Genomic DNA, 25,012 nt, shown 5'->3' with positions numbered 1-25,012 from the left:
AGAAATGTTATTTTGCAATATAAAGGTTCCAATGTTCCAAACATCTGAAATCCAAGAAAGTTAATATATTGCAGCAGACAGCACGTCGCCGACTGGACGTTCATAGTTAAGAGTGGGGTACAGTTTGTTTGTATTCTACGTCCTATTAACAGCCAGGGTCATTTAAGGACGTGCCTGGTTTTGGTGGGGTACAGTATTAAATGGTTATTCTAAATATAATATATTTGTGCCGCATTTTGTTGACTTTCTTCACAACTGATAAAACGATGAAGGTATGCCTTTTATTTTGCTCAAAGTGACAAATCATGTCAATCTAAAACAGGCGGTTATAAAACAGTTGCAATAACACGTTCAGTGAAACATTTCCGGCAGATGTCAATTACTGAACAACGCATATCATTATGATTGAAGTTACATACACAACAGACACCATTTATATACAAATGTTTTCCGATACAACATGGGTAAAGGAACAAAAGAACATGACTACAAAAGACAGCGGGCGCGGGCAGCAGCCTGTTGACATACGATACAGTATGGAGTCTATCAAAAGGCATTTGTAACGTCCAAGTATATTGGAAATAGAAAGTTATTCTTCCGTAAAATAAACCTTCCTCTTCACCAAATGTCACCTTTCAAATTAAAATTGAATACACGCCTTATAAATCGTGAAAGTTGTTTTTAAAAAATGAGATAATTTACAATTACCATAAAGGTTAACACTCATTTCCAACATTAGTTAACAGTGTGGCATTTTTAAATCCTCTTCATTAATTTTAATCGGCCGACCACATATTTTTCCAAATATTTGGCCTTAATTGCTTGTATCTATGTGTTGACATTTTCTCAATCTGACGCGTCCAAGACCAGATGTTACAGTTGATGACCGACCTCTCGACATTTACCCGGGATATGATAGGTAGGTGAGGGAATGATCTCCTAACACTTCACACCACGACCGACGGAAGTCCAATATGAAAGGGCTCTGGAAGACCTTAGCACTTGTGGTAAGTTAATGCTTGTGCATATTATATATCAATTAAAACATCCATCAAATTCAACACGAGTAGCTAAAAAAAAAAAAAAAAAATCAACAGCGGCAATATGTTGAAAAAAGAGTAACCAGGTTGTATTTTATAATTTCTGGACTCCTTTGCATCACTGGTGAGCTCTAGAATGACGAATCAGCTTTGTGAAGCAATTTTATTTTAATATTCGGTAAAACTGTATAAACTATTCTTTATATCAATTATTTTGTAAAACTGTATAATCTATTCTTAATATCAGTTATTTGGTATAAATGTATAAACTATTCTTTATATTAGTTATTTGGTATAAATGTATAAATTATTCTTTATATCAATTATTTGGTAAAACTGTATAATCTATTCTTTATATCAGTTATTTGGTATAAATGTATAAACTATTCTTTATATCAGTTATTTGGTATAAAAATATAAACTATTCTTTATATCAATTATTTGGTAAAACTGTATAATCTATTATTAATATCAGTTATTTGGTATAAATGTATAAACTATTCTTTACATCAGTTATTTGGTATAAATGTATAAACTATTCTTTATATTAGTTTTTTGGTAAAACTGTATAAACTATTCTTTATATCAATTATTTGGTATAAATGTATAAACTATTCTTTACGTCAGTTATTTGGTATAAATTCATAAACTATTCTTTATATCAGTTATTTGGTATACCTGTATAATTATGTATAAACTATTCCTTACAACAGTAACCAGGTTGTATTTTATAATTTCTGGACTCCTTTGCATCACTGGTGAGCTCTAGAATGACGAATCAGCTTTGTGAAGCAATTTTATTTTAATATTCGGTAAAACTGTATAAACTATTCTTTATATCAATTATTTGGTAAAACTGTATAATCTATTCTTAATATCAGTTATTTGGTATAAATGTATAAACTATTCTTTACGTCAGTTATTTGGTATAAATTCATAAACTATTCTTTATATTAGTTATTTGGTATACCTGTATAATTATGTATAATCTATTCTTTATATTAGTTATTTGGTATAAATGTATAAACTATTCTTTATATCAGTTATTTGGTATAAATGTATAAACTATTCTTTATATCAGTTATTTGGTATACACAATGTAAATATATAAACTTTTCTTTATATCAGTTATTTGGTATACACAATGTAAATATATAAACTTTTCTTTATATCAGTTATTTGGTCATCTTCGCTAGCCAAGGCTTCTGATTACGTTACACTTCACGAACCCTTGGCAGATATAGGCGTCAGTTCTGGCCCTCTAGCGGCGATTCGAAATGACCACCCTTCACGCATAAAATTTTCGACCAATCAAAACAAGCGTTACCGATTTACTTCATCGGTGATGTTTACAAACACACATCGAGGTTTGGTGTCATTTCGATGAGATATGTGATCAATGACTTATATGAATTGATCAAACACTGCGAATGTTCCCCCAAAGATTGTGATTTTTGTATTTAGGTAAAATGCCATGACATAGTCGGCAATGTAGCTCTGTACTGGGTGCCGAATTTTTTGTTTACTGCGAAACCAAGCCAGAATGTAAAACGCGATTTGATTGGATGCCCTGGGATTCCAGGGCGCGACGGTTTGAACACGACTATATCCGCCAAGGGTTCGTGGAGAGTAACGTAATCAGAAGCCTTGGCTAGCGAAGATGTTATTTGGTATACACAATGTAAATATATAAACTTTTCAATCATTTGGTACAAATTTTTCTTACTTAACTTCGGTTACTTTAATTATTTGGTATACATCTATACACCATTTCTATATAAATTATCTGGTATAAATGTAATATTCAATTATCATTTTCTTCCAGGCAATTATATTAGGAATCCACGTGAGTAACCTTGAAATTACCACTGTTTAGTGTCTACAGCTTTTAGATAATATATCTTACAGTAAATGAAAAGTGACCAGAGACTGGGAGATGTGACGTCACTAGTAAGAATCATGGATATTGACTTGGTTATATGTTTGTATAGTGGGAGAGACGTAAGAATGGGCAGGAGTTTTCAGTCGGAATCAATGTATATGACGTTAGTAAAATCATTGTGTGAAATGTTAATTTAAGGATGTGCCGTTATAGTAAGAATTGGCAGGTATGGCGTTATAGTAAGAAATAGTGGGCGTGGCGTTATAGTAAGAATGAGTGGATAAGACGTTATAGTATGAATAAGTGGGCGTGTTCAGTAAGGGTTCAATGGGTGTGATGTTAAAGTAAGAATGAGTGTGTGACATTATAGTAAGAAATAGAGGGTAAGACGTTTTATTGCATTTTTGCCAGTGAAATATAGAGATTTATCAAACTAATAAAACTTATATTTTCACTGCAGCGATGAGCAGTGAAAATATAAGATTTTGCAGTGAAAATATTAGTTTTTCAGTGAAATTGTAAGTTTTTCGTTTTTCACCAATCTCAGCGGACCTTTGTATTCACCTCGTTGAAACTTGCCGATTTTTCCAATCGAAGCGGAGATAGATAAATTGGTTATTTTGCTGTATTTCTGAAATTTTCAGACTAGTTTTTGACAAAAAAATCACTTGACGTTAGCTATTCATGTACAGATTATATGCCTTTCAAAATGGCGCCGTCAAGTTGACGCAGAGTAACGTCACAAAGAGATGACGTCATTACTGATTCCCGCACTTTTTGACACTATTAATTTTCGATGTTTTTAATTTTGATTTTAGGTTTATGAAATGTAATAAAAAGAAAATTGAATGGTTTCCCGTTAAATATAACATATATTTCACTCGTATGACAGAGTATTTCGATATTTGTCACTCGTGCTTCGCACTCGTGAAAATATCGATATTCTGTCATACTCGTAAAATATAATTATGTTATATTAAACGGGAAACCATTCAATATCCTCTATATAGTAAGAATGAGTGGGTAAGATGTTATAGTATGAAATAGTGGGTAAGACGTTATATAGTAAGAATTAGTGGGTAAGACGTTATAGTAAGAATTAGTGGGTAAGACGTTATAGTAAGATTTAGTGGGTAAGACGTTATAGTAAGATTTAGTGGGTAAGACGTTATATAGTAAGAATTAGTGGGTAAGACGTTATAGTAAGATTTAGTGGGTAAGACGTTATAGTAAGATTTAGTGGGTAAGACGTTATATAGTAAGAATTAGTGGGTAAGACGTTATATAGTAAGAATTAGTGGGTAAGACGTTATAGTAAGAATTAGTGGGTAAGACGTTATAGTAAGATTTAGTGGGTAAGACGTTATAGTAAGATTTAGTGGGTAAGACGTTATAGTAAGATTTAGTGGGTAAGACGTTATAGTAAGCATAAGTGTGCGTGTTCAGTAAGGTTCAGTGGTTGGAGTGTTAAGTAAGAATGAGTGGGTGTGACATTAGAGTAAGCATCAGTGGGTGTCACGTTATAGTAAGAATAAGCTGGTGTTTTCAGTAAGGTTGAGTGGGTGTCACGTCATAGTAAGAATAAGCTGGTGTTTTCAGTAAAGTTCAGTGGGTGTGATGTCATAGTAAGAATAAGCTCATGTTTTCAGTAAGGTTCAGTGGGCGTGATATTATAATTATTATTATTGCTCGAGACATTCTAAGAACCCAGATAAGTTTAATATATCATTCAATTACACGTGACAAAAAATGTAAATAACGTAAAAATTGCGAATTTTAAATTAATGTCAACAAGTTGTGTATCTAAAAACCAATGCAAACTGTGAGTTTAATAACGTAAACAAATTGTAAATTTTGAAATAAAGTCAACAGGTTGTGAATTAATAACGTATACAAATTGTGAATTCAATAACATATAAAATTATAAATTTGATAAAGAAAACGAATTGTGAATTCAATAACGTATACAAATTATGAATTTGATATAGCAAACGAATTGTGAATCATGTTTGTTGATTGTATATGCTGACACAAGATTTTGTCGCGGGTGAACCAGTAAGTTTTACACAATGAGTAAATTTAATTTTCGGCTTTGTAGACTGTGGTTTCTACAGATACCTGGGCGGCAAATGAATTCGAGGTAAGTTTTAGATTGTCATATTTCAAAATTACGAAGTTGATAAAATTACAGTATCAATGCCTCTCTTTATTTAAATATTAAAAACAAATTCTGATTTTCGTAAGTACCCTTCTGGATTTCCACACTTTTTGGACTTAAGCATTACTGGCCAGTCCTAGCAGGACGAAACAGCTATATGATGTCCCTAACTTCTCTGGCGAGTCCTAGGTGGATGAAATAGCTGTGTGGTGTCCCTAGAATCACTGAAGAGTCCTAAAAGGACGAAACAGCTGTATGATGCAATTTGATATTGATTATTTGACATAACATTAATCACTTCCAAGTCGTTTGTCAATAAACCCCACGTCAAACTTTTTTGTCAATACTTACATATCTAGAGATCGGGCCAATCTATCCCAGCGTCTGTAATGGGAAGTGTGAGTTTTCGTAAATGGCTATATTCAACGAAATTTGAAATCATTATAAACAATTACAAGATATTTGTTTCACTTTCCTTGCACTAGGTCTACATAAGTTGGTATGATGCACTGTTAAAGAGATAATAAAGTACCTTCCTTTATGACAGGATTTGGCCGCGGAGTGTGATATGATCATCAGCTCCTTCAACCCCATCAAAATGAAGTGTCAAAACAAGAAATGTAAAGAGGTTACAGATGACGATGGAAATATCATAAAACGCAAGTGTTTAAAGAAAAACAGGTGTTGTTACGTACAGGAATGTCAGGAATGGCTGTGTTTGCCGAGACTTAAGGAGACCGGAAATAAGCTGGAGCTTACACAGGGAAATGAATGATGTTATCGTGCACGTCATTTGACATTTCATATCGATATTATGTTTGAAAGCAAATCTACAATCTTTTATATTGTGTAATGAAAAAAATAAGATTTGTAAAAGAATTTACGTGGCAAAAAAAAAAAAAATAAAAAACAGTCTCAGATACACATCAAATTAATGCAATGCAAAAGCAAAAATCTCCCAAAATTCTCCAATTCAATAAATGCATATAACTAATTCTGAATTCTGTGGTATTTCTTCCATTTTTGTTTAAAAAAATCTAAAACATAACTTTGTCATTTATATGTCTCAGAGAAAATTTCCTTAAAGTCGCAGGTGATAAAAAGTGTACATGTAATCAAATATTGCAAAGCTGCTGGCAGCGCCCATCACAAATTGACCCCCTGGTTTATTGAGTCTTTGTTGTCCTCGATTTCAAGTTCTATTGGGTATATCTGATCCACATGGTCAATAAAGTTTGTTGTTATCTAAAGATAACAAATCATTTATAGGTGAAAATGAAAGGCTTTTCAAGGTCTCTTTTATCAGTTCTGATAAGAGTGGGAAACAGTTTGTCAAATCTTTCCGTCAAAATCAGTGTTGAATATATACACTACATGTATAATACTTTTTTTCACAAATTTATCAGCTTACATCTTAGAATAAGTAGTGATGCAACAAATGATTAATTCTAAAGAATACTAATAATTTCAACACTGTATCGCCCAAACATCACTTCTGGGTCTCTGATGATTGTATACCAAATTGGAGGAGTATGACATATAATAAATACCTAAGGACTTGAAGCCTTTCAAAAACTTACCCCAAAAACCTTTTTGAGCTGGGACACAGAGTCAGGGAGAACAGTATAAACTAGCTCATTTTACAGAATTGTTCAGTTTTTATCTTTAGGATATGAAATCTCAATGCATTTAATAGACAGTATATTACTGAAGTTGAAATGGATTACAAAGTAACCAGAACTTGAGGTTTATAATGCCCATAGATTATATCCAAGGACTTACAGCACTCAATTGACATTTCCCCATACTTATAGACTTAAAAAGAAAAATTCAAATTGAGTTTTGATGCAAAAATGTTAAGTTCAAAACATTGTAAAATTTGAAAAAAAATTCCCACAATATTTCAACATTAATTTGCGGAAACCTCACTCCCAGACCTCTGATGATTACAATGTATATGTACAATACACAATTTAAAAGAGTAAGGGGTGTGGAATATCTACTTATGGAGTTGGAAGCCATCCTTAAACAGGAGTGGTTGCCAATGCAACTTGTACCTGTTAAAATGACTTACTATAGATCAGTCTGATGCTGAAGAACAAACATCAAAACTTAGAAATTATAGAACAAAACAACTGTTGTTTTTATGATGTCTTTATTACAGTTTGTGACATCATTGGCACATCCGTGGTCACTGGCATGTTAACATCATCTTTCACCTCATATTCAAGTCTAACTTCTTATCATTTTCAAATAGAATATTCAAATTCACAAAAGTGATCCATTTGATAACCATGCTGGTCTGAATGTGACAATCTACAACAGGAGATGGGACTTCCAGTATTCTGACACAAAGGTTTTGTCACCTGAACCCAAGACCCAAATCTACTGTGGCCCCTCTTTGTCATTTTCCCCTAAACAATACTGACTGATTCAAAAGGAATTTATGACATTTTCTGGAATGTCCAGTACCCAGTCACAACCAAATATTATTTTTCTGGTTGCTTCTGTCATGTACATATGTACCATGATAGGTGTCACTACAGCAATCTTGAGAAGAATCTAATTAAGACTACAGTCTCTGCTGAATTGATTTCCTGATCACACATTTCAGGGTTACACACATTAGGTTTTAACATACTTGGAATTAGCTGTACATTGTTTCCATAGAAACCCTGACGATATCCTTCAATAACATCTCTACTTGTCTGTTTGTCTTAATTCAGATCTCCATCTCCAACTGTCAGTGTAGAAAATGTCAGTCAATCTTTAAGTAAGATGTTGATACCACTGGCAGATTTAGGGAAATATCAGTAATAGATATAAGATGTCTGTACCAAAACTGGTGTGGGCAAATATCAGACATTCTCTAAGACACTGATAGCAATAAGTTATTGATACTCCTGGCAGTTTTCGGGAAACAACAGTCTTAGCCTAAGACGTCGGTACCACAACTGGTGTGGGGAAAAAGCGGTTGGATTGTCTATGCTCCTTCAAATATTCTCCTCCCTTCTCCTCATAATCCTGTCGAGATATGCTGTGGGCAGTGAAGTGGGGAGACAAGGCCCATTTCCTGGCCCCATACCAAGTATCCAAAATTGGGTTAGCTAGAAAAATTAAATAAAAAGTATTAGTAGGTTTGTAATTATATACACAGTTAACTGTAATATTGTAAAATTGACGTATAAATGCATACATGTAAAAAGGGATTATTATAGACCTCCAATGCCCCCACCCCCACTAATTTACAAAGAGTGTGTGTTGGGTTAAACCACTGGCCACACTATTACAGTACTATTCCTGAAAGAACATATATTGAAGTATATCTAATTTCTAAAGATTCAAAATAAAACAAATATTAAAAAATGTTTTGACATGAAAATGTTTGGGTAATTTTTATAGACTAAAAGCAGGCATGAATATGTTTCAGTACTGTTATGTATATACGTAATTTACGTACAATATTTAAACCTAACTTCAAACAACAGAGTATATCATTATCTCCACAAGTTTTGTTTTATTGATCATGAAAGGTACCTTGAAGGACACAGATAGTGAATGATTTTTATTTGGATGAAATTTTTATCATATATACTTTTCTCACACAAATCACTGAATGTTCTCCCATTGCATGTACATTGTATTTACAGTTGCAATTGCATGCATTAGTTGGGAACATGAAGAGATAGATAGGAGAAAATGAATTCTTAAGGGTGTAGCATGAAAATGTCAACCCTTAGGATGAGAATCTTTAATGTCTATCCCTTGACACAGCCTCAGATTACAAAACAAGTGCAATCAATGATTGCGAAAGCTCACCGGCGGCAGCAATCACACTATGCATTCATTTTTTATGTATGTATAAGCATGTCATTTTGAAATTGTATGTCACATAATATCGCTCCTAGACCTCTAATAGATGTACATGTATACACCAAATAAGAAGGGTGTGGACTTACAAGCTTTCCAAAACTAACCCCCAAAATCTTTAAAGTGGGTTTTTGTCAAAAAAGTTAATCCACTAAATGGTAAAATGCCAAACAAAATCACAATTTTTTTTCTGCATGATTTTGCCACAGCATCACTCCTGGATCTTTAATGAATGTATAGACCAAATTAGAAGGGTGATAGGTGTATACTTTTGGACTTACCCCCAAAACTATAAAGTGAGTTTTGGTGCCAAAAAAGTTAAGTCCACAAAAATGGTAAAATGCGAAGAAATCACAATTTTTTTCGGCATGATTTTGCCAAATTAGAAGGGCATGAGGTGTATACTTTTGGACTTACAAGCTTTCCAAAAACTGACCCCAAAAACTTTAAAGCGGACGCAGATGCCGGGGTGACAGCATTAGCTCTCGGTTACTCATAACCGGTGAGCTAATAAAGAATATTTCTCCATGTTAAAGGTTCTACAAGTTCGAATTGTGCACAAAATACCAACCTATTCATCCTGCTGAGCTTTTACCCAACATAAAGGCAAACATGATTCATAGGTTATAAAACTTCAAGTCTTGCATCAAAAACATTTACCTGGATAAAACGGCTACAAATACATGAGTTTTTTTTGTAAACTTTCCAAGGTTTTGCCAGTAGAAACATTAAGACTGTTCCTGAATGTAACATACCTGCACATGAGACATTGAAGAGGGACTGGAATGGCCTCATTTCTAACAATTCTGTCTCCAGTCTCTGTTGAAAGTTCCGGAAATTTGCATTTCCCCCAGTCAAAAACACATTCTGAAATTCAAGTTATATGATGGATGTGAAATGTACATTGTACCAATTTTTTTTTCTGGCCTACTGAAGTATATCAAAGTGACTGAATTTTTATCTAATGAAACAAGCAGTCTGAGAGTATTGCTAAAGTAATACATATCCCTTATCAGCCCACGCTAAAAATAATAACAGTGATCTTGACCTTGAACCCAAAACCCTGAAACTCGAACTTGATCTGTAGCTATTATACTGAAGTTACATATCAACTTTCACCAAATAAACTTTGAAGCATGGTTGAGAAAAGTGCTGATATTGGAGTGGACGGACAGATTGCTGGACAGACAGACAGACGGGGAGGAAAGCCTAAAGTCCAGGACTGGGACATGGTAAGTGAAGGTAAATACAGATACATACCCACCATGATTCAATGAAAGGAACAAGTAAACAGCTGTAATACAGATGTACTTACCTGAGCCAGTCTATTCTGTCGATCAGCATCATGCTTTTTGAGGACATAGTTCATGGTTTCTGCTATACCAGCTTGTTCCAGGCCCAGCATGGACGGCTGGAATAGGAGTTCTGGTACCCTGATATGTAATGGTATAAGATAGAATCATTACCTCCATATACAACACAACATCTCTGTATAAATGAACCATTACCTAAATTATACATTCTGACAGAATAGCCATCCCGCAAAAAAATCATGTATATACTAAACAATACTCTGTAGCCAGGCTGGCGGATACATAATAATGACCATAGAATGAGAGAATTACAATTTCACACTTGCAAAGATTAATTTTTCAGATACCATTTATAACAAATATACAGTTACATACAAATGCATATTCATTAAAAGTGTAATATGTTTTGTTTTAATGTTATTTTTATTGGGGCTGTCCCCTCTATACTTATGGTAGACTGATTACCTGATTCTCTCTATAGCCAAGTGTAGCCTATAGTACTCTGCTATATCAAACACGCCCTGGTTATCCATGCCCTTATCAAGCTCCCTGTGGAAAATTAAACATTGACAGATTTAATTGCATTTTAATACTACATTAATATTTGAAATCAATGTAATAGATTTAAAGGCCTACATAACTGAAGCACCATTTCATTTGCTTTTTTAATCGAACTACACAATTTTTCAACCAGAATATTATGGTAAAAAATTACAAAACAATTGGCAACAAAAATTATATCATACTAATAATGGAATCTGACTGATACAACACTGGTTACTGCAAATTCAAGATTTCTAACCAAATCTAAAACTATGACAATAAAAACTTTGAAAATATGATAGAAAGTGTGAGGCAATTCAATACTGTCTGATTTCATCTGTACTTAGACATTGAAGAGCTGTTTCCCTGCTAAGGTTTGTACTTAAGACATTGAAGAGCTGCTTCAATGCTTAGCTTTGAACTTAAACATTGAAGAGCTCTTTCCTTGCTAAGAGCTCTTCAAGATATTGACCTGTTTCATCCAATAACATGAACTGAATACTTTCATAGAAACAACTCACAGCAAGCAACTTACTTTTGAAACTCTGGGTCATGTTCCCGTAACTGTGTTTCAAGTTCCTCCAGTGTTTCCTCCTCAGCTTCTGAATCACTATCAGCATTCTCAGGGTGCTGCCAATGCAATATGACAAATAATTTAGAGTATAATTCACAATTTTGGCTAGATTTTGGCCAAGGAAACTTTCTGCTTAAAAAATTATTGAAATTGGTTCACATGTTTTGAATAGTTAAAACAGTAAATGTATTTTGTGGCAATATTTCATCAAAATTTCATTCTGTTAATACAGGATTTGTCTTTCTGATTGAAGGCAAGTTATCATTTGCTTTATTGGCACATGCAGTTCGATGTAAAGCAATGAAAAGGAGGTTGCAGTCATATTCTTCTGAATATGCTCAAAAATAAACATATAATAGCATTTTCTGAGATAAAGTATTGTTATACATTGATGGTCTACTGTCTATCGGGTGCAGAAAAGTTTTTGAAACTAGCAATGCCACAAATTGTTTCTTGTGCCAGACTTGATTTCTATATTCTCCTTTGAACTGGAGACAAATGTCACTTTTTTTTAAGAGACAACTATTATATTGCCTTCCACATATAGTTGTCATGGTTACACTTACTATTTCCTTATAAACCTCCCAGTCAGCGTCATTCTGGCCAAAGGTGTCTTCTTTCTTCTTCTTCTTAGATCCACCTGTGTTGTAGGACAGCAGACAGGGACACTCATATTAACACACTTATCAACGCCCAGTTGTTCAAAAGGGGATTATGCCAATCACAGTTTAACAACAATTCTAATATTCTGATAAAATCCTTTCTAGTAAAACTTTCAATGATACTCTATAGCACTCTTCAGTGTCTTCCTACTTGCCTATTTCAGGAATACATTTTATAGATTTTGAGGTTATGAGGAAAAGAAGAGATAAGATTGTCACTAAGTAAGTGATGAAGCTAATTGCTACCAATGGATGGGCCCTGGACAACTATTCTGTTTGATGTTTTGAACTCTTCAATAGACAGAGTACTGATTAATACTGATCCTTATTCCACTTAACCATAATAAATTAATCATGTCTGAGAAAAATGTCATCTCAGTATAGTTTATGCTAATCTTTTTACACAGCACTGGTTAAAGTGTTGATCAAGTGTTGGTAAGTGACACTGTAATAAACGTACTAATCAGCTGTGCTTACCTCCGGCCAGCTGTGTGATGATTTTCATTCTTTGTTGAGATGCCAATGTTCGACGCTTAGCCATGTCTGATTTTCTCTGCTTTCTCTTTGCACGAGCATCTATCAATTTCTAAATAAGTACACACAAGTTACAATTGATTGCTCTTAGTCTTTCTTCATGTAATCATATAAATTTTAGACAATATGCCACTTCCTGTTAAAATTACAAGCTTCTTTGACTTCACTTACTGTTAACATACCTGTCTCTTTGACCTCACTTCCTGTAACCAGCCGTCAAAGTTCATCAGCCTTTTAATCTCCAATTTCTTGTCTTCCTCGATTTCCTATGAATAAATGAAGACATCAATAAATGTATAATGTCATTATTATGGGGGAACTGTCAAAAATATAAAATCAAATAAGAATATTTCATTTCAAGATGATTGATAGAATCAATAATCTAATATGTTGGCATGGCGATCTGTTGGTTTGAGGGTTTACAACCTCAAAACAGCTAAGGTCACATGAGGAGAGTGTGAAGGATGATGGGTGGATGTAATAAGAGTTGATTTTAAAGATAACATAAATTTACAAATTCATGAAGTACATATCTGGAAGGTGAAACAAAATTCATGGTGCTATTATAATTATAAACTTTGTAAGTAAGTGAAAACAGATTACAAAAGCTTCACAGGAAGATAAGTTCAGAGTTGTATAACTATTTCCAATACACCTTGCAGGCCTTATTGTTTGCTGGCACAAAAAATATTCTTGTGCTAACAAATATGTTAATTCAAAGATTTTTCATATCAAACTGTAAATAATTTGAGTTTGAGAGCATGAGCAACAATATAAGTGATCATTTTGAACCCAATATTCTACAGATGGCCTGTTATCATTATCCATTTAAAATTAGATGAACTTTGATGCTGTAATACCAGACCAGTTACTAACTTTTTGACGCTTGGCTCTTTGGAGAGCTTGTGCTTTCATTCTGCCTTCTCGAGCATTCTTCAGCATCCTCTGGCGTTTCTTGATGGACAACTGATCAGGGGTCAACTGGTCATCAGGGATGTCCAATAGATCATAAACAGGGACCTTGGCCTGTTGCTGTAATGATAGAGGTCAATGTTACTGTCAGGCCTTCATACAGTGACATGTTAAACAGCTACTGAAACCATGAAGGTCATGGATACAGCCAAGCTTTCATATGGAAGCAAACATGTTGAACAACTACTGTAACTAAGGATTTTAAAGTTAAAGTCACACTTTCATACAAAGACATGTTAAACAGCTACTGTAACCACGAAGATCAAGTTTGGATACAGAAGCAGGTTGTGTTGCAGATACTGTAACTGCTGACATAAAGTTTATGGCTAAGTTTTGATACAGAGACAAGTTGAACTGCTAGCTGTAACCACCAAGGTCATGTTTATATGATTTCTGACAATATGCAATGCACAAAATATTTTACTAAAAGTACCAGAAGTTGATAATGGACATTTGTGTTTCTACCTCATGCAATTGAACACATGGTCAACTCTCAGCACAGGTGTAATTGTCATTACTACATCATAGAAATGCTTGAAAAATCTATTTCATTTCTAATTGTTTAAAATCTAAGAACTTCAATTTCCTCAACATACACAATGTGAAAATCCTCAATGAAAATTTCCATTGTTTTTTGAATTGCTATTCCCCCTTAACAATTATTATCCTTTATCATAATAGTATGAAATATCGACATACAATGTAACAGTCAGTCACACATTAGGACAATAATGCAGACTATGACAAGTCAACATTTGAAATCAAAGTTTTTCAGAAACTTGGTGTAACAATGGCCTGTCAACACGTGACTATGCAATAAAACAATATGGTATACAGTTATATAACAATGTACTCTCATACATTATTATATTTAATTTGTCATTTACAATAGCAGAAAATAGTGAATTTTGATTACTGAACAAAAACAGCACACTATGTAATAAATGTGATATCTCTTACTTCTTCCTCTGGAGGTGGGTCGATACCAAGGATCTTGGCCTTTGCTCTCTGGATATTCCCTGTCAACTTATTGATTGCTGTCTGCAATTCTTCTGCTGAATCAAACTCTGACCCCTGTAAGGCTCGCTAGGGAACGATATAAACATACAGATAAGGGATCGCTAGGGAACGTTATAGACATACAGATAAGGGATCGCTAGGGAACGTTATAGACATACAGATAAGGGATCGCTAGGGAACGTTATAGACATACAGATAAGGGATCGCTAGGGAACATTATAGACATACAGATAAGTGATCGCTAGGGAACGTTATAGACATACAGATAAGGGATCGCTAGGGAACGTTATAGACATACAGATAAGTGATCGCTAAGGAACGTTATAGACATACAGATAAGTGATCGCTAAGGAACGTTATAAACATACAGATAAGTGATCGCTAGGGAACGTTATAGACATACAGATAAGTGATCGCTAGGGAACGTTATAGACATACAGATAAGGGATCTCTAGGGAACGTTATAGACATATAGATAAGGGATCGCTAGGGAACGTTATAAACATACAGATAAGGGATCGCTAGGGACCGTTATAGACATACAGATAAGGGATCGCCAGGGAATGTTATAAACATACAGATAGGGGATCGCTAGGGAACATTATAAACATACAGATAAGGGATCGCTAGGGGACGTTATAGACATACAGATAAGGGATCGCTAGGGGACGTTATAGACATACAGATAAGGGATCGCTCGCTAGGGAACGTTATAAACATACAGATAAGGGATCGCTAGGGTACGTTATAGACATACAGATAAGGGATCGCCAGGGAACGTTATAGACATCCAGATAAGGGATCGCCAGGGAATGTTATAGACATACAGATAAGGGATCGCTAGGGGACTTTATAGACATACAGATAAGGGATCGCTAGGGAACGTTATAGACATACAGGTAAGGGATCGCTAGGGAACGTTATAGACATACAGATAAGGGATCGCTAGGGAACGTTATAGACATACAGATAAGAGATCACTAGGGAACACTATAGACATACAGATAAGGGATCGCTCGCTAGGGAACGTTATAGACATACAGATAAGGGATCGCTCGCTACGGAACGTTATAGACATACAGATAAGGGATCGCTAGGGAACGTTATAGACATACAGATAAGGGATCGCTAGGGGACGTTATAGACATACAGATAAGGGATCGCTCGCTAGGGAACGTTATAGACATACAGATAAGGGATCGTCAGGGAATGTTATAGACATACAGATAAGGGATCGCTAGGGAACGTTATAGACATACAGATAAGGGATCGCCAGGGAACGTTATAGACATCCAGATAAGGGATCGCTAGGGAACGTTATAGACATACAGATAAGTGATCGCCAGGGAATGTTATAGACATACAGATAAGGGATCGCTAGGGGACTTTATAGACATACAGATAAGGGATCGCTAGGGAACGTTATAGACATACAGATAAGGGATCGCTAGGGGACGTTATAGACATACAGATAAGGGATCGCTAGGGAACGTTATAGACATACAGATAAGGGATCGCTAGGGAACGTTATAGACATACAGATAAGAGATCGCTAGGGAACGCTATAGACATACAGATAAGGGATCGCTCGCTAGGGAACGTTATAGACATACAGATAAGGGATCGCTCGCTACGGAACGTTATAGACATACAGATAAGGGATCGCTAGGGAACGTTATAGACATACAGATAAGGGATCGCTAGGGGACGTTATAGACATACAGATAAGGGATCGCTCGCTAGGGAACGTTATAGACATACAGATAAGGGATCGCCAGGGAATGTTATAGACATACAGATAAGGGATCGCTAGGGAACGTTATAGACATACAGATAAGGGATCGCCAGGGAACGTTATAGACATCCAGATTAGTGATCGCCAGGGAATGTTATAGACATACAGATAAGGGATCGCTAGGGAACGTTATAAACATACAGATAAGGGATCGCTAGGGAATGTTATAGACATACAGATAAGGGATCGCTAGGGAACGTTATAGACATACAGATAAGGTGAAGATCATGACCACATAGTTATTGTCACATGAGCTTACTACTAGCAGACTTGCTAAAGACCATTTGATATAGAAAATTTACAAAATCATACATCTACATTTATGTGTATATGACAAATAACAGTATTTTCAATTGAAGACTTTAATTAACACTAAATCAATCTGTAATTGTTTACAGGATAAAGTGAGATTCTAGCTTGTGTTACAGAAGAAGATTGTAGTAGCATTGTTGAGTGGATCGTAAGTAAACTAAGTAGTAATCACCCAATTGTGACAGTAACAGGTCAGCCATGTTGGTTAAAAGGTTTCATCTAGCTAAGACAGGCATCATCAGGACAAAAAGTTGTTATTATAGTATTTAGGAGTAAGGTACAGAGATGAGGTTAAGTGGGGTACATGTTGTCATGAACTGTCATTTTGTCAAGCTATACGCCATCATTGTAGTCAGGTTATACACCATCATTGTAGCAAAGTTGCCATGTATATGTGATCATTGCAATGTAACATTATAATTGTGATTAAGTTAATACAATGTTATTACAGTAACTCCTTTTGGCCCTACATACATTAAATTCTTCATCATCTTCGTCCTCCAATAATTCCTGCAGACTCATCAGCTCCTGTAGTCGTTCCTCATCATTCCTCAGCTATCAAGACAAGAAAATGAAAAACTATCTACATGTCAGGACTTTTTAAGATGTACATGTGAACAATTCGAGGAAACATTTTTCAACTCTTAATAAGTATACATTTAGATAATGCCATTCAAGAAATGATGTCTTTACAAAATTTAATGTTTATACATAGTGGCAATTTACAAACAGCCTTTGTTTTCTGACCTACCTTTTCCACACGTTTCTTGGCATTGACTTCCTTTAGTCTGCGGATCTGCTGGTCACGACGTTCCTTTGCTTGTTTAGCAGAAACTGTCTGCTGATTTCCTGGAGCCTGATAATAAGGTATATTGCAAACTTCATTAATTCCTTGTGAGCATTACCTACTACATAATTTCCTCGTGAACATTACCTACTACATTAATTCCTCGTGTAATAGCAACCAGTTATCCCGGTTCCTCTTCCTCATATCCAGCATTGCATACATATTCAGGTAATAATATTTATCAGTATCAAATGCTTGTACATGTACATTAAAATATATTCAACATTTTCATTTATTTATTAGTCATTTAAACAATTTTCCCTTGTATGAGACAGCAGGTAGTGCTGGCTATTTTTAGGAATTGAACACATCGTAAAAACAATACAAGAATAACTCTGTCTGATTTGATTTTTGCATTGTTATGTGAAAATCAGATTGATTTATAAGGGAAACAAGCAAGCTATGATTTATAAGGGAAACAAGCAAGCTATGATTTATAAGGGAAACAAGCAAGCTATGATTTATAAGGGAAACAAGCAAGCTAACTCAATACAGGCAGGGTAGAGACATAACTTCTAACTTTGTCTTTACGATAACTTAGTTACAGAAATTAAGAAGAAATGAAAAAATGCATATACCATACATTGAACCACTCCAAAATACAGCCGAGATATTATTAGTAAAATAGTCTCGGACTGTCATTATCAGCAGCTTTAAAAGTTGATAAAAGTCCCAATAGTTTATGATTGGGCAGCATATAAATATAAGTTGCCCTGCTATTCCTGTAGAGGGTGTGACAGAAAGCCCTGATGATCGACATACTTACACTAAAACACAGAACCATACCGAACTTAACACGGACGTTTGATCTCCCACATTCTGTATATACTTACACTAACGTAAGGCAGCTGTATTTTGTGAACATTGCCATCATAGTAGTCATTTCCAACCCAGTTATCCAAATCTGTCGCATAGTCTGCAGCTAAATAGCAATGGTCTCTCACCAACTCCTATTCAAATAACAATACATGCGTACTCAAACATTTTAATATGGATTCACTAGCAACACTTTCAGTAATCTCCAACACTTAGGGCTATTCCATTAAAATATCTACCGGACACCAGAACTCCACATTAAATCACTTCTATCCATGGTTGGATTGCCTTCCTTTTACTTATATGTAATTTATTAAATAAATTCTATGGGTGGTACACCTTAACCAAACCTGGAGTCCTGGGGTGGGATAGATGTTTTACTGGAAAACCCCTTACAATAACAATGGGAAATTTCATCTTTTTTATCTATAGTATTGTGTTAAATAATGTGCATTGGCAGAACATCAATTATAACATATTAGGATAAATTAAGGATGGATTATAAATAAATGGAAAATACTTGTAATACAAATTAATCCTGAGAACAGTACCTCAGCCCTACTTAATGTAATGGAAGCGAAGTGGCCAGGGTATTTAAGCTGTAAAAGACGCTGCATGAAGCTATCCAGGTGAGCTCCACCCAAATTGGTGCGGCGACAGGTGGTGCTGTCCATGCGTCCCCCTAACACAGGTAGGATGTGTGTCGCCTGGTAACCACAGTCCACCACTAACGCATCACCTTTGTCTGTTATAAATGTACAAGTATTAGTAGTGTCACCTGTATAACAACTAGTATCACTACATCACTGCACACTTATCAAATCAAAGTCAATGGCTTAATAAGAAGTGAACATTTACCCGCTCCACAAGTCCTTAAATATGTAGGAATATACATTGTTAACAGCATAAAGTAAAGATCATTAGGTTGGTCAAGTCTACACTTAACCCTTGAGAATATATGTTTCTGACTCCACATAACAAGTTTTAATTGTTGTTTGCTTTGCCTGTCTGACATATGTTTTGATCCCCAGATATGTAAGGGTTTAGATATGTAAGGGGTTAACTGAAAGCCCTGATTAAACCACACAATAAAAAAGGACATATTACCTAGTTTTGGTTGATTCTGATAAAGACTGAACAATGCGTCTACACCATAGGCCACCCGTGGTACATGGTAACACTCAAACAGCAGTTCGGACATCTCTGAAAATATATTAGTCTTTAGTACATACATGTCATACAGAATCTTAGATATCAAATATTGTTTAATATTTACCTGTGTTAAAGAATACGAGTCTAACTATACATGTCTGCAGGATGCTGAAGCGACATATATATTCTTGCATTAAAGGCATAAAATATGAAAATCTAACAAGAAGAATTGTTCAAATACTTCTTCATAAGAAACCATAGCTATCAAGTTGAAACATTACCCAAAACTTTAAAACAGTGTCAGAAGATCTCTGGACAATATCAAAATATTGTAATGAACAGAATTATATATCTTTCAACATGTGTATCATTCAATGGTTGCAAAGCTCATTGGCTTCAGTCAATGCAAAATGAATAAGTTTCTAAATATTACATTTCATTGCCAAATTCATTCATTTTATACACAAATAATACAGAGTTGAAAACATTTCAAAAGTAATCTCTAACAAAATTGTTAAATGTATGTTTATATATTAGATTAGAATTATGATGCCAAAAAGGTTTCAACATGTGCAAGCGTTAGATCTATATGCAAGAGGCTGATGGGCTTTAATAGTTTGCCCAAGTTTGAATTATTTAAAATGCCAATTAAACAAATGATGCTCAAAAATGTGATTTACTAATTTTAGTAAATTTTACCCCAGGGGGGAACATGACACCATGTTATGGTAATGAAATTCATAATTTTGTTATAGCAATTTAAGAACCTTTCATCTACATGTATTTATCTATTCTACAATATCTGGATCTTGACAAGCAGATTTTTTAAATGTCTGTTAAGTTGACCCTTTTTGCTCCAAGCCTCATGCCCCTGGGGAGTGGAGACCATATAATTCACAAACATTTGATAGACCTTTGGCCATGGAATGTTTTTTTATGAAAAATTTCATTGAAATTTGTTCTGACACGAGATTTCTGAGAAAATGCAAATTGGTTGCAAATGGAAGATGCACAATAATGGACAAAATGTGAATGAAATACAATGTAGGTCATTTGAGAGTTTATCTCAGGTGACCTAAAATCAAATTTTATTTTACGGTAATAGTAGAGCCTACTTTGGACCTATAGTGGTTGTATATACCGGATAGGAGAGATATGGATATACATGTATATATGGATTTAAAGACTTTCAAAGATTAATTAACCACAACACTTAATTGTTTTAGAGTGAGATGCCAAATTCTCACATCAATCGGTCAAAATCTGAGAGAAAAAATCTGCAGACAAGATTGAAATTATCAAATGGCAATAAATCCTCCAATACTTATAGTTGAATCAAATGTCACTCAGGAAAAACAACTACATATATGATTTAAAGTTTCAAAAAGTGAGAAGAGATTCCCGATAAACCTACTTGATTGACAACAATTAGGTACATATGTAGCCATACCATAATACTATTGGCAAATTTTATATTGGCACTTAAAACATATAATGATCATACTTATCACAAGTTGATGTATGTACCCCGGTATGTTAGACCTAGGTTACAGGTATATATTAATCATGATAATAGTTTGTGACTTATGTTGGCGACAATAGTTTGTGACTTAAGTTGGAGACAGTAGTTTGTGACTTATGTTGGGGACAGTAGTTTGTGACTTATGTTGGCGACAATAGTTTGTGACTAAAGTTGGAGACAGTAGTTTGTGACTTACGACGGCGACAATAGTTTGTGACTTACGACGACGACAATAGTTTGTGACTTACGTTGGCGACAGTAGTTTGTGACTTAATTTGGAGACAGTAGTTTGTGACTTATGTTGGCGACAGTAGTTTGTGACTTACGTTGGCGACAATAGTTTGTGACTTACGTTGGAGACAGTAGTTTGTGACTTACGTTGGAGACAGTAGTTTGTGACTTATGTTGGAGACAGTAGTTTGTGACTTAAGTTGGAGACAGTAGTTTGTGACTTATGTTGGCGACAGTAGTTTGTGACTTACGTTGGCGACAGTAGTTTGTGACTTATGATGGCGACAATAGTTTGTGACTTTTGATGGCGACAATAGTTTGTGACTTACGTTGGCAACAGTAGTTTGTGACTTATGTTGGCGACAATAGTTTGTGACTTATGTTGGAGACAGTAGTTTGTGACTTAAGTTGGAGACAGTAGTTTGTGACTTATGTTGGCGACAGTAGTTTGTGACTTACGTTGGCGACAGTAGTTTGTGACTTATGATGGCGACAATAGTTTGTGACTTTTGATGGCGACAATAGTTTGTGACTTACGTTGGCGACAATAGTTTGTGACTTACGTTGGCGACAATAGTTTGTGACTTATGATGGCGACAATAGTTTGTGACTTACATTGGCGACAATAGTTTGTGACTTATGCTGGCGACAGTAGTTTGTGACTTAAGTTGGAGACAGTAGTTTGTGACTTAAGTTGGAGACAGTAGTTTGTGACTTACGTTGGCGACAATAGTTTGTGACTTATGATGGCGACAATAGTTTGTGACTTACGTTGGCGACAATAGTTTGTGACTTAAGTTGGCAACAGTGGTTTGTGACTTACGTTGGAGACAGTAGTTTGTGACTTATGTTGGCGACAGTAGTTTGTGACTTACGTTGGTGACAGTAGTTTGTGACTTATGATGGCGACAATAGTTTGTGACTTTTGATGGCGACAATAGTTTGTGACTTACGTTGGCGACAATAGTTTGTGACTTACGTTGGCGACAATAGTTTGTGACTTATGATGGCGACAATAGTTTGTGACTTACGTTGGCGACAGTAGTTTGTGACTTACGTTGGCGACAATAGTTTGTGACTTATGTTGGCGACAATAGTTTGTGACTTACGTTGGCGACAGTAGTTTGGGTTACACACAGGCTCTGTTATCAGGATAGGATGTTCCACAGCACTCTCTGTGTTAATTCCCATGTGAGTAAATATGTAGTCGAAGATCTGTTCCTGTTCCAACCAACAAACATATTTTACAACAGGAGTCAACAAATCCTTAACTTTTAATCTGTCGCACTGGACAAATAGATTTGTTTATGTCCCTGTCCTCCAGCAAAATTTACTTTTTGTAAGTTTAAGGTACACAATTGAGTTCAAATAAGTTATTTGTTTGTCAAATGATTTTTGATTGAACCAATATCAATATATAAATATGAATGATGCAACTTCTATTTCATTGAGTGATATTTACTTTTAAACCTATCCTTCACTATTTTCATTAGAACTGTTTTTATCATCTGTGTCATGCAAGAAACAACACTGACAGACTCTCATGTCAGCCTATAATTATTCCAAGTTTTTAGATCTTTAGAATTTTTTGTTTTTTTTTGTTTTTTTGTAAAATTTACCTAAATACTGAAATATTTAAAATTAACATCAAACTTCAACTTGACAATTCACAAGTCCTGTGTACTAAGTGAGATCACTCTTTCTACATAATGTTAATACCTGGACATCATACAGAGTCACCAGGTTCCTGTCAAACTGCGTCCGGAGAATCCATCGAACCACTTCAATGTTGTTAATCTCATTCCCAACTTGCAGTTCAGACTCCTGTGAAGATAATGTGAAATTAAACTGATATTTTCAGTAAAAAGTAAAAGACAGATATATATGTAATCACATGTTATGTTTCACCTGAAGAAATTTCTGAGAAATAATAAATAAAATCAAAAAGTTTCAGAAACATATATGCAGTAGCTGGCAAGAAATAGCAATAACAAACGTCTTGATTCAATTGTCTAAAATCCAATTTGATTGTCTGTTAGCCATTTTGTTTTCCTGATTACACTTAAAATTGAATGGGCACAACTTGGGTCCAAGTGGAAACTACACATGAAGTTTGAAAAATATCCTTCCGGTACTATACTTCTCAAGAAATTGTCATAACAATGACTGATAAATGGTGATAAATAGACTAGTCCACTATGTGATGATAGTGGTCTAAAGATGCAGACAGGTCTAATCAATATTTCAAATATATATATTTCTACAAATACGAAGACGCATGAAGAAAAGTATATCCCCAAGATAAAATTACATACAAATCTGAGATACATCACCTTTAAAAAATGAATTATGATTATTCTCTATATATTAACATGTATGTTTTCACATACTCAATGACATGATTTGAGAATACCTTTTTGCCTCGTTGTTTGGCAGTGATGTTTTTGAAGATCAACTGTGGTTGGTGTTTCTTAACTGTTGCCCAGCCTGCCCGACACTGGTAGGAACCTGTAACATAAACAGACGTAGATAATTTATCCTGATTCACAGAGTCAAGCCTGTAGTGGGAGGTCTGAGATTAATGGTACATTTAATATTTGCATCAACTAAACATGAATGTTATTGAGTATGGCATTATCTGACATTATGAAATTATACTGACTGGTAATTAGAAGTGAAATAAAAATAAAGTAAGTCCTTACCATTGTCTATTACCAGTGGTACACTACTGTCATACAGTGTAGTTGAATAGTCAAACACAGGATCAGGGCTGCATCTTTCATCTTTGAAGGAAAAAATATTTACTGATCCCTTTCCCTGTGCCATATTCTGAAAAACACAAAGACATTGTGAATGAGTAACAGAAATTTATGCTTATAGTAGAAATGTTGTATATTGTCAACAATGTCATCAGCTTTCAAAATGAAAAGACAACCAAGAAGTTTTAACACAATCTTTACTAACTTCATTATTTATATCAATGGGGAAAATAATATGTTTTTACTATTGTATATGAAAGAGAGACAGCAGTGCAAGGTATTACTGTATTTCATTTTGGTAGATAATTTCACAGACAAAATGGTGACATCATCTCATTTGAGATGGTGCACTATTACGCAGGGATCATCTTAATTCAAGATAAAACAAGGTTTATGTGAAGGAAAGTAATCTCAAAAATATACCATGCCATCCCTTCACAGAAATTCATGTTATTTGACAATTTGTACCAAGTGCCCAACTTTCCCCAAGGAGTGAGGACCACATAAGTGAGTGTACGAGATTGTAAAGAAACTACCAAGTTCTAATCATCTACACTATAATTCAATTACCCTGACGTTACAAACTATGAAATGAATGCTAATTTGAATTCTTACTTTGAACTGTCCAGAGTTGACAAAAAAGAACAGATCCCTCGTTCACATGCACATTGTTTTTCCCTCGAGTCGGAGACTTTACTACCTCTTCTACGGAGAGTTCAGATATCTAATTGTAAAGACGGATAATTCCGGAGGAAAATAAATCCGGATAGAGAAAAAAATCCGTCAGTTATATATGCGTGTGTGTTTTTGATAATTCAGTTTTAATATTTTCATCCAAATGAATGATACGATAAACCAAACAATGTAGATAATAGACGCATATATATATACATGTAAACAAACTACCAAGTCTTAATCATCTACACTATAATTCAATTACGGTGATGTTACAAACTATGAAATGAATGCTCATTTGAATCCTTACATTGAACCGTCCAGAGTTGACAAAA

General features: G+C 34.8%; 2 protein-coding genes across 3 annotated transcripts; one reads left to right on the top strand and one right to left on the bottom strand.

Annotated features, from left to right (window-relative positions):
- Positions 1 to 663: 663 nt before the first annotated feature.
- Positions 664 to 6,221, top strand: LOC117321289. Its single transcript, XM_033875765.1, has 4 exons — positions 664 to 1,007; positions 2,866 to 2,886; positions 5,021 to 5,062; positions 5,628 to 6,221. The coding sequence occupies exons 1-4, from the start codon at positions 975 to 977 to the stop codon at positions 5,853 to 5,855; spliced, it is 324 nt and encodes a 107-aa protein (XP_033731656.1). The 5' UTR covers positions 664 to 974; the 3' UTR covers positions 5,856 to 6,221.
- A 997-nt stretch (positions 6,222 to 7,218) lies between these two features.
- Positions 7,219 to 25,012, bottom strand: LOC117321272 (actin-related protein 5-like). Of its 2 annotated transcripts, none has more exons than XM_033875758.1 (20): positions 24,988 to 25,012; positions 23,946 to 24,072; positions 23,657 to 23,751; positions 22,963 to 23,067; positions 22,353 to 22,464; positions 19,446 to 19,541; positions 18,890 to 19,083; positions 18,356 to 18,472; positions 17,427 to 17,531; positions 17,150 to 17,230; positions 14,509 to 14,634; positions 13,453 to 13,608; positions 12,759 to 12,842; positions 12,520 to 12,628; positions 11,947 to 12,020; positions 11,342 to 11,436; positions 10,729 to 10,812; positions 10,266 to 10,383; positions 9,706 to 9,817; positions 7,219 to 8,187 (listed from the first exon to the last, which is right to left on the bottom strand). In XM_033875758.1, the coding sequence occupies exons 2-20, from the start codon at positions 24,067 to 24,069 to the stop codon at positions 8,015 to 8,017; spliced, it is 2,160 nt and encodes a 719-aa protein (XP_033731649.1). In that variant the 5' UTR covers positions 24,070 to 24,072; positions 24,988 to 25,012; the 3' UTR covers positions 7,219 to 8,014. The 2 variants fall into 2 exon arrangements, with proteins under 2 accessions (XP_033731649.1, XP_033731642.1); XM_033875751.1 differs by lacking the exon at positions 24,988 to 25,012 and adding an exon at positions 24,618 to 24,702.

Source organism: Pecten maximus, chromosome 2, assembly GCF_902652985.1.
Source record: "Pecten maximus chromosome 2, xPecMax1.1, whole genome shotgun sequence".
NCBI classification, from domain to species: Eukaryota; Metazoa; Mollusca; class Bivalvia; order Pectinida; family Pectinidae; genus Pecten; species Pecten maximus.
Note: the sequence above shows the minus strand (reverse complement) of the source record. Positions and strands in the feature narration are given on the sequence as shown.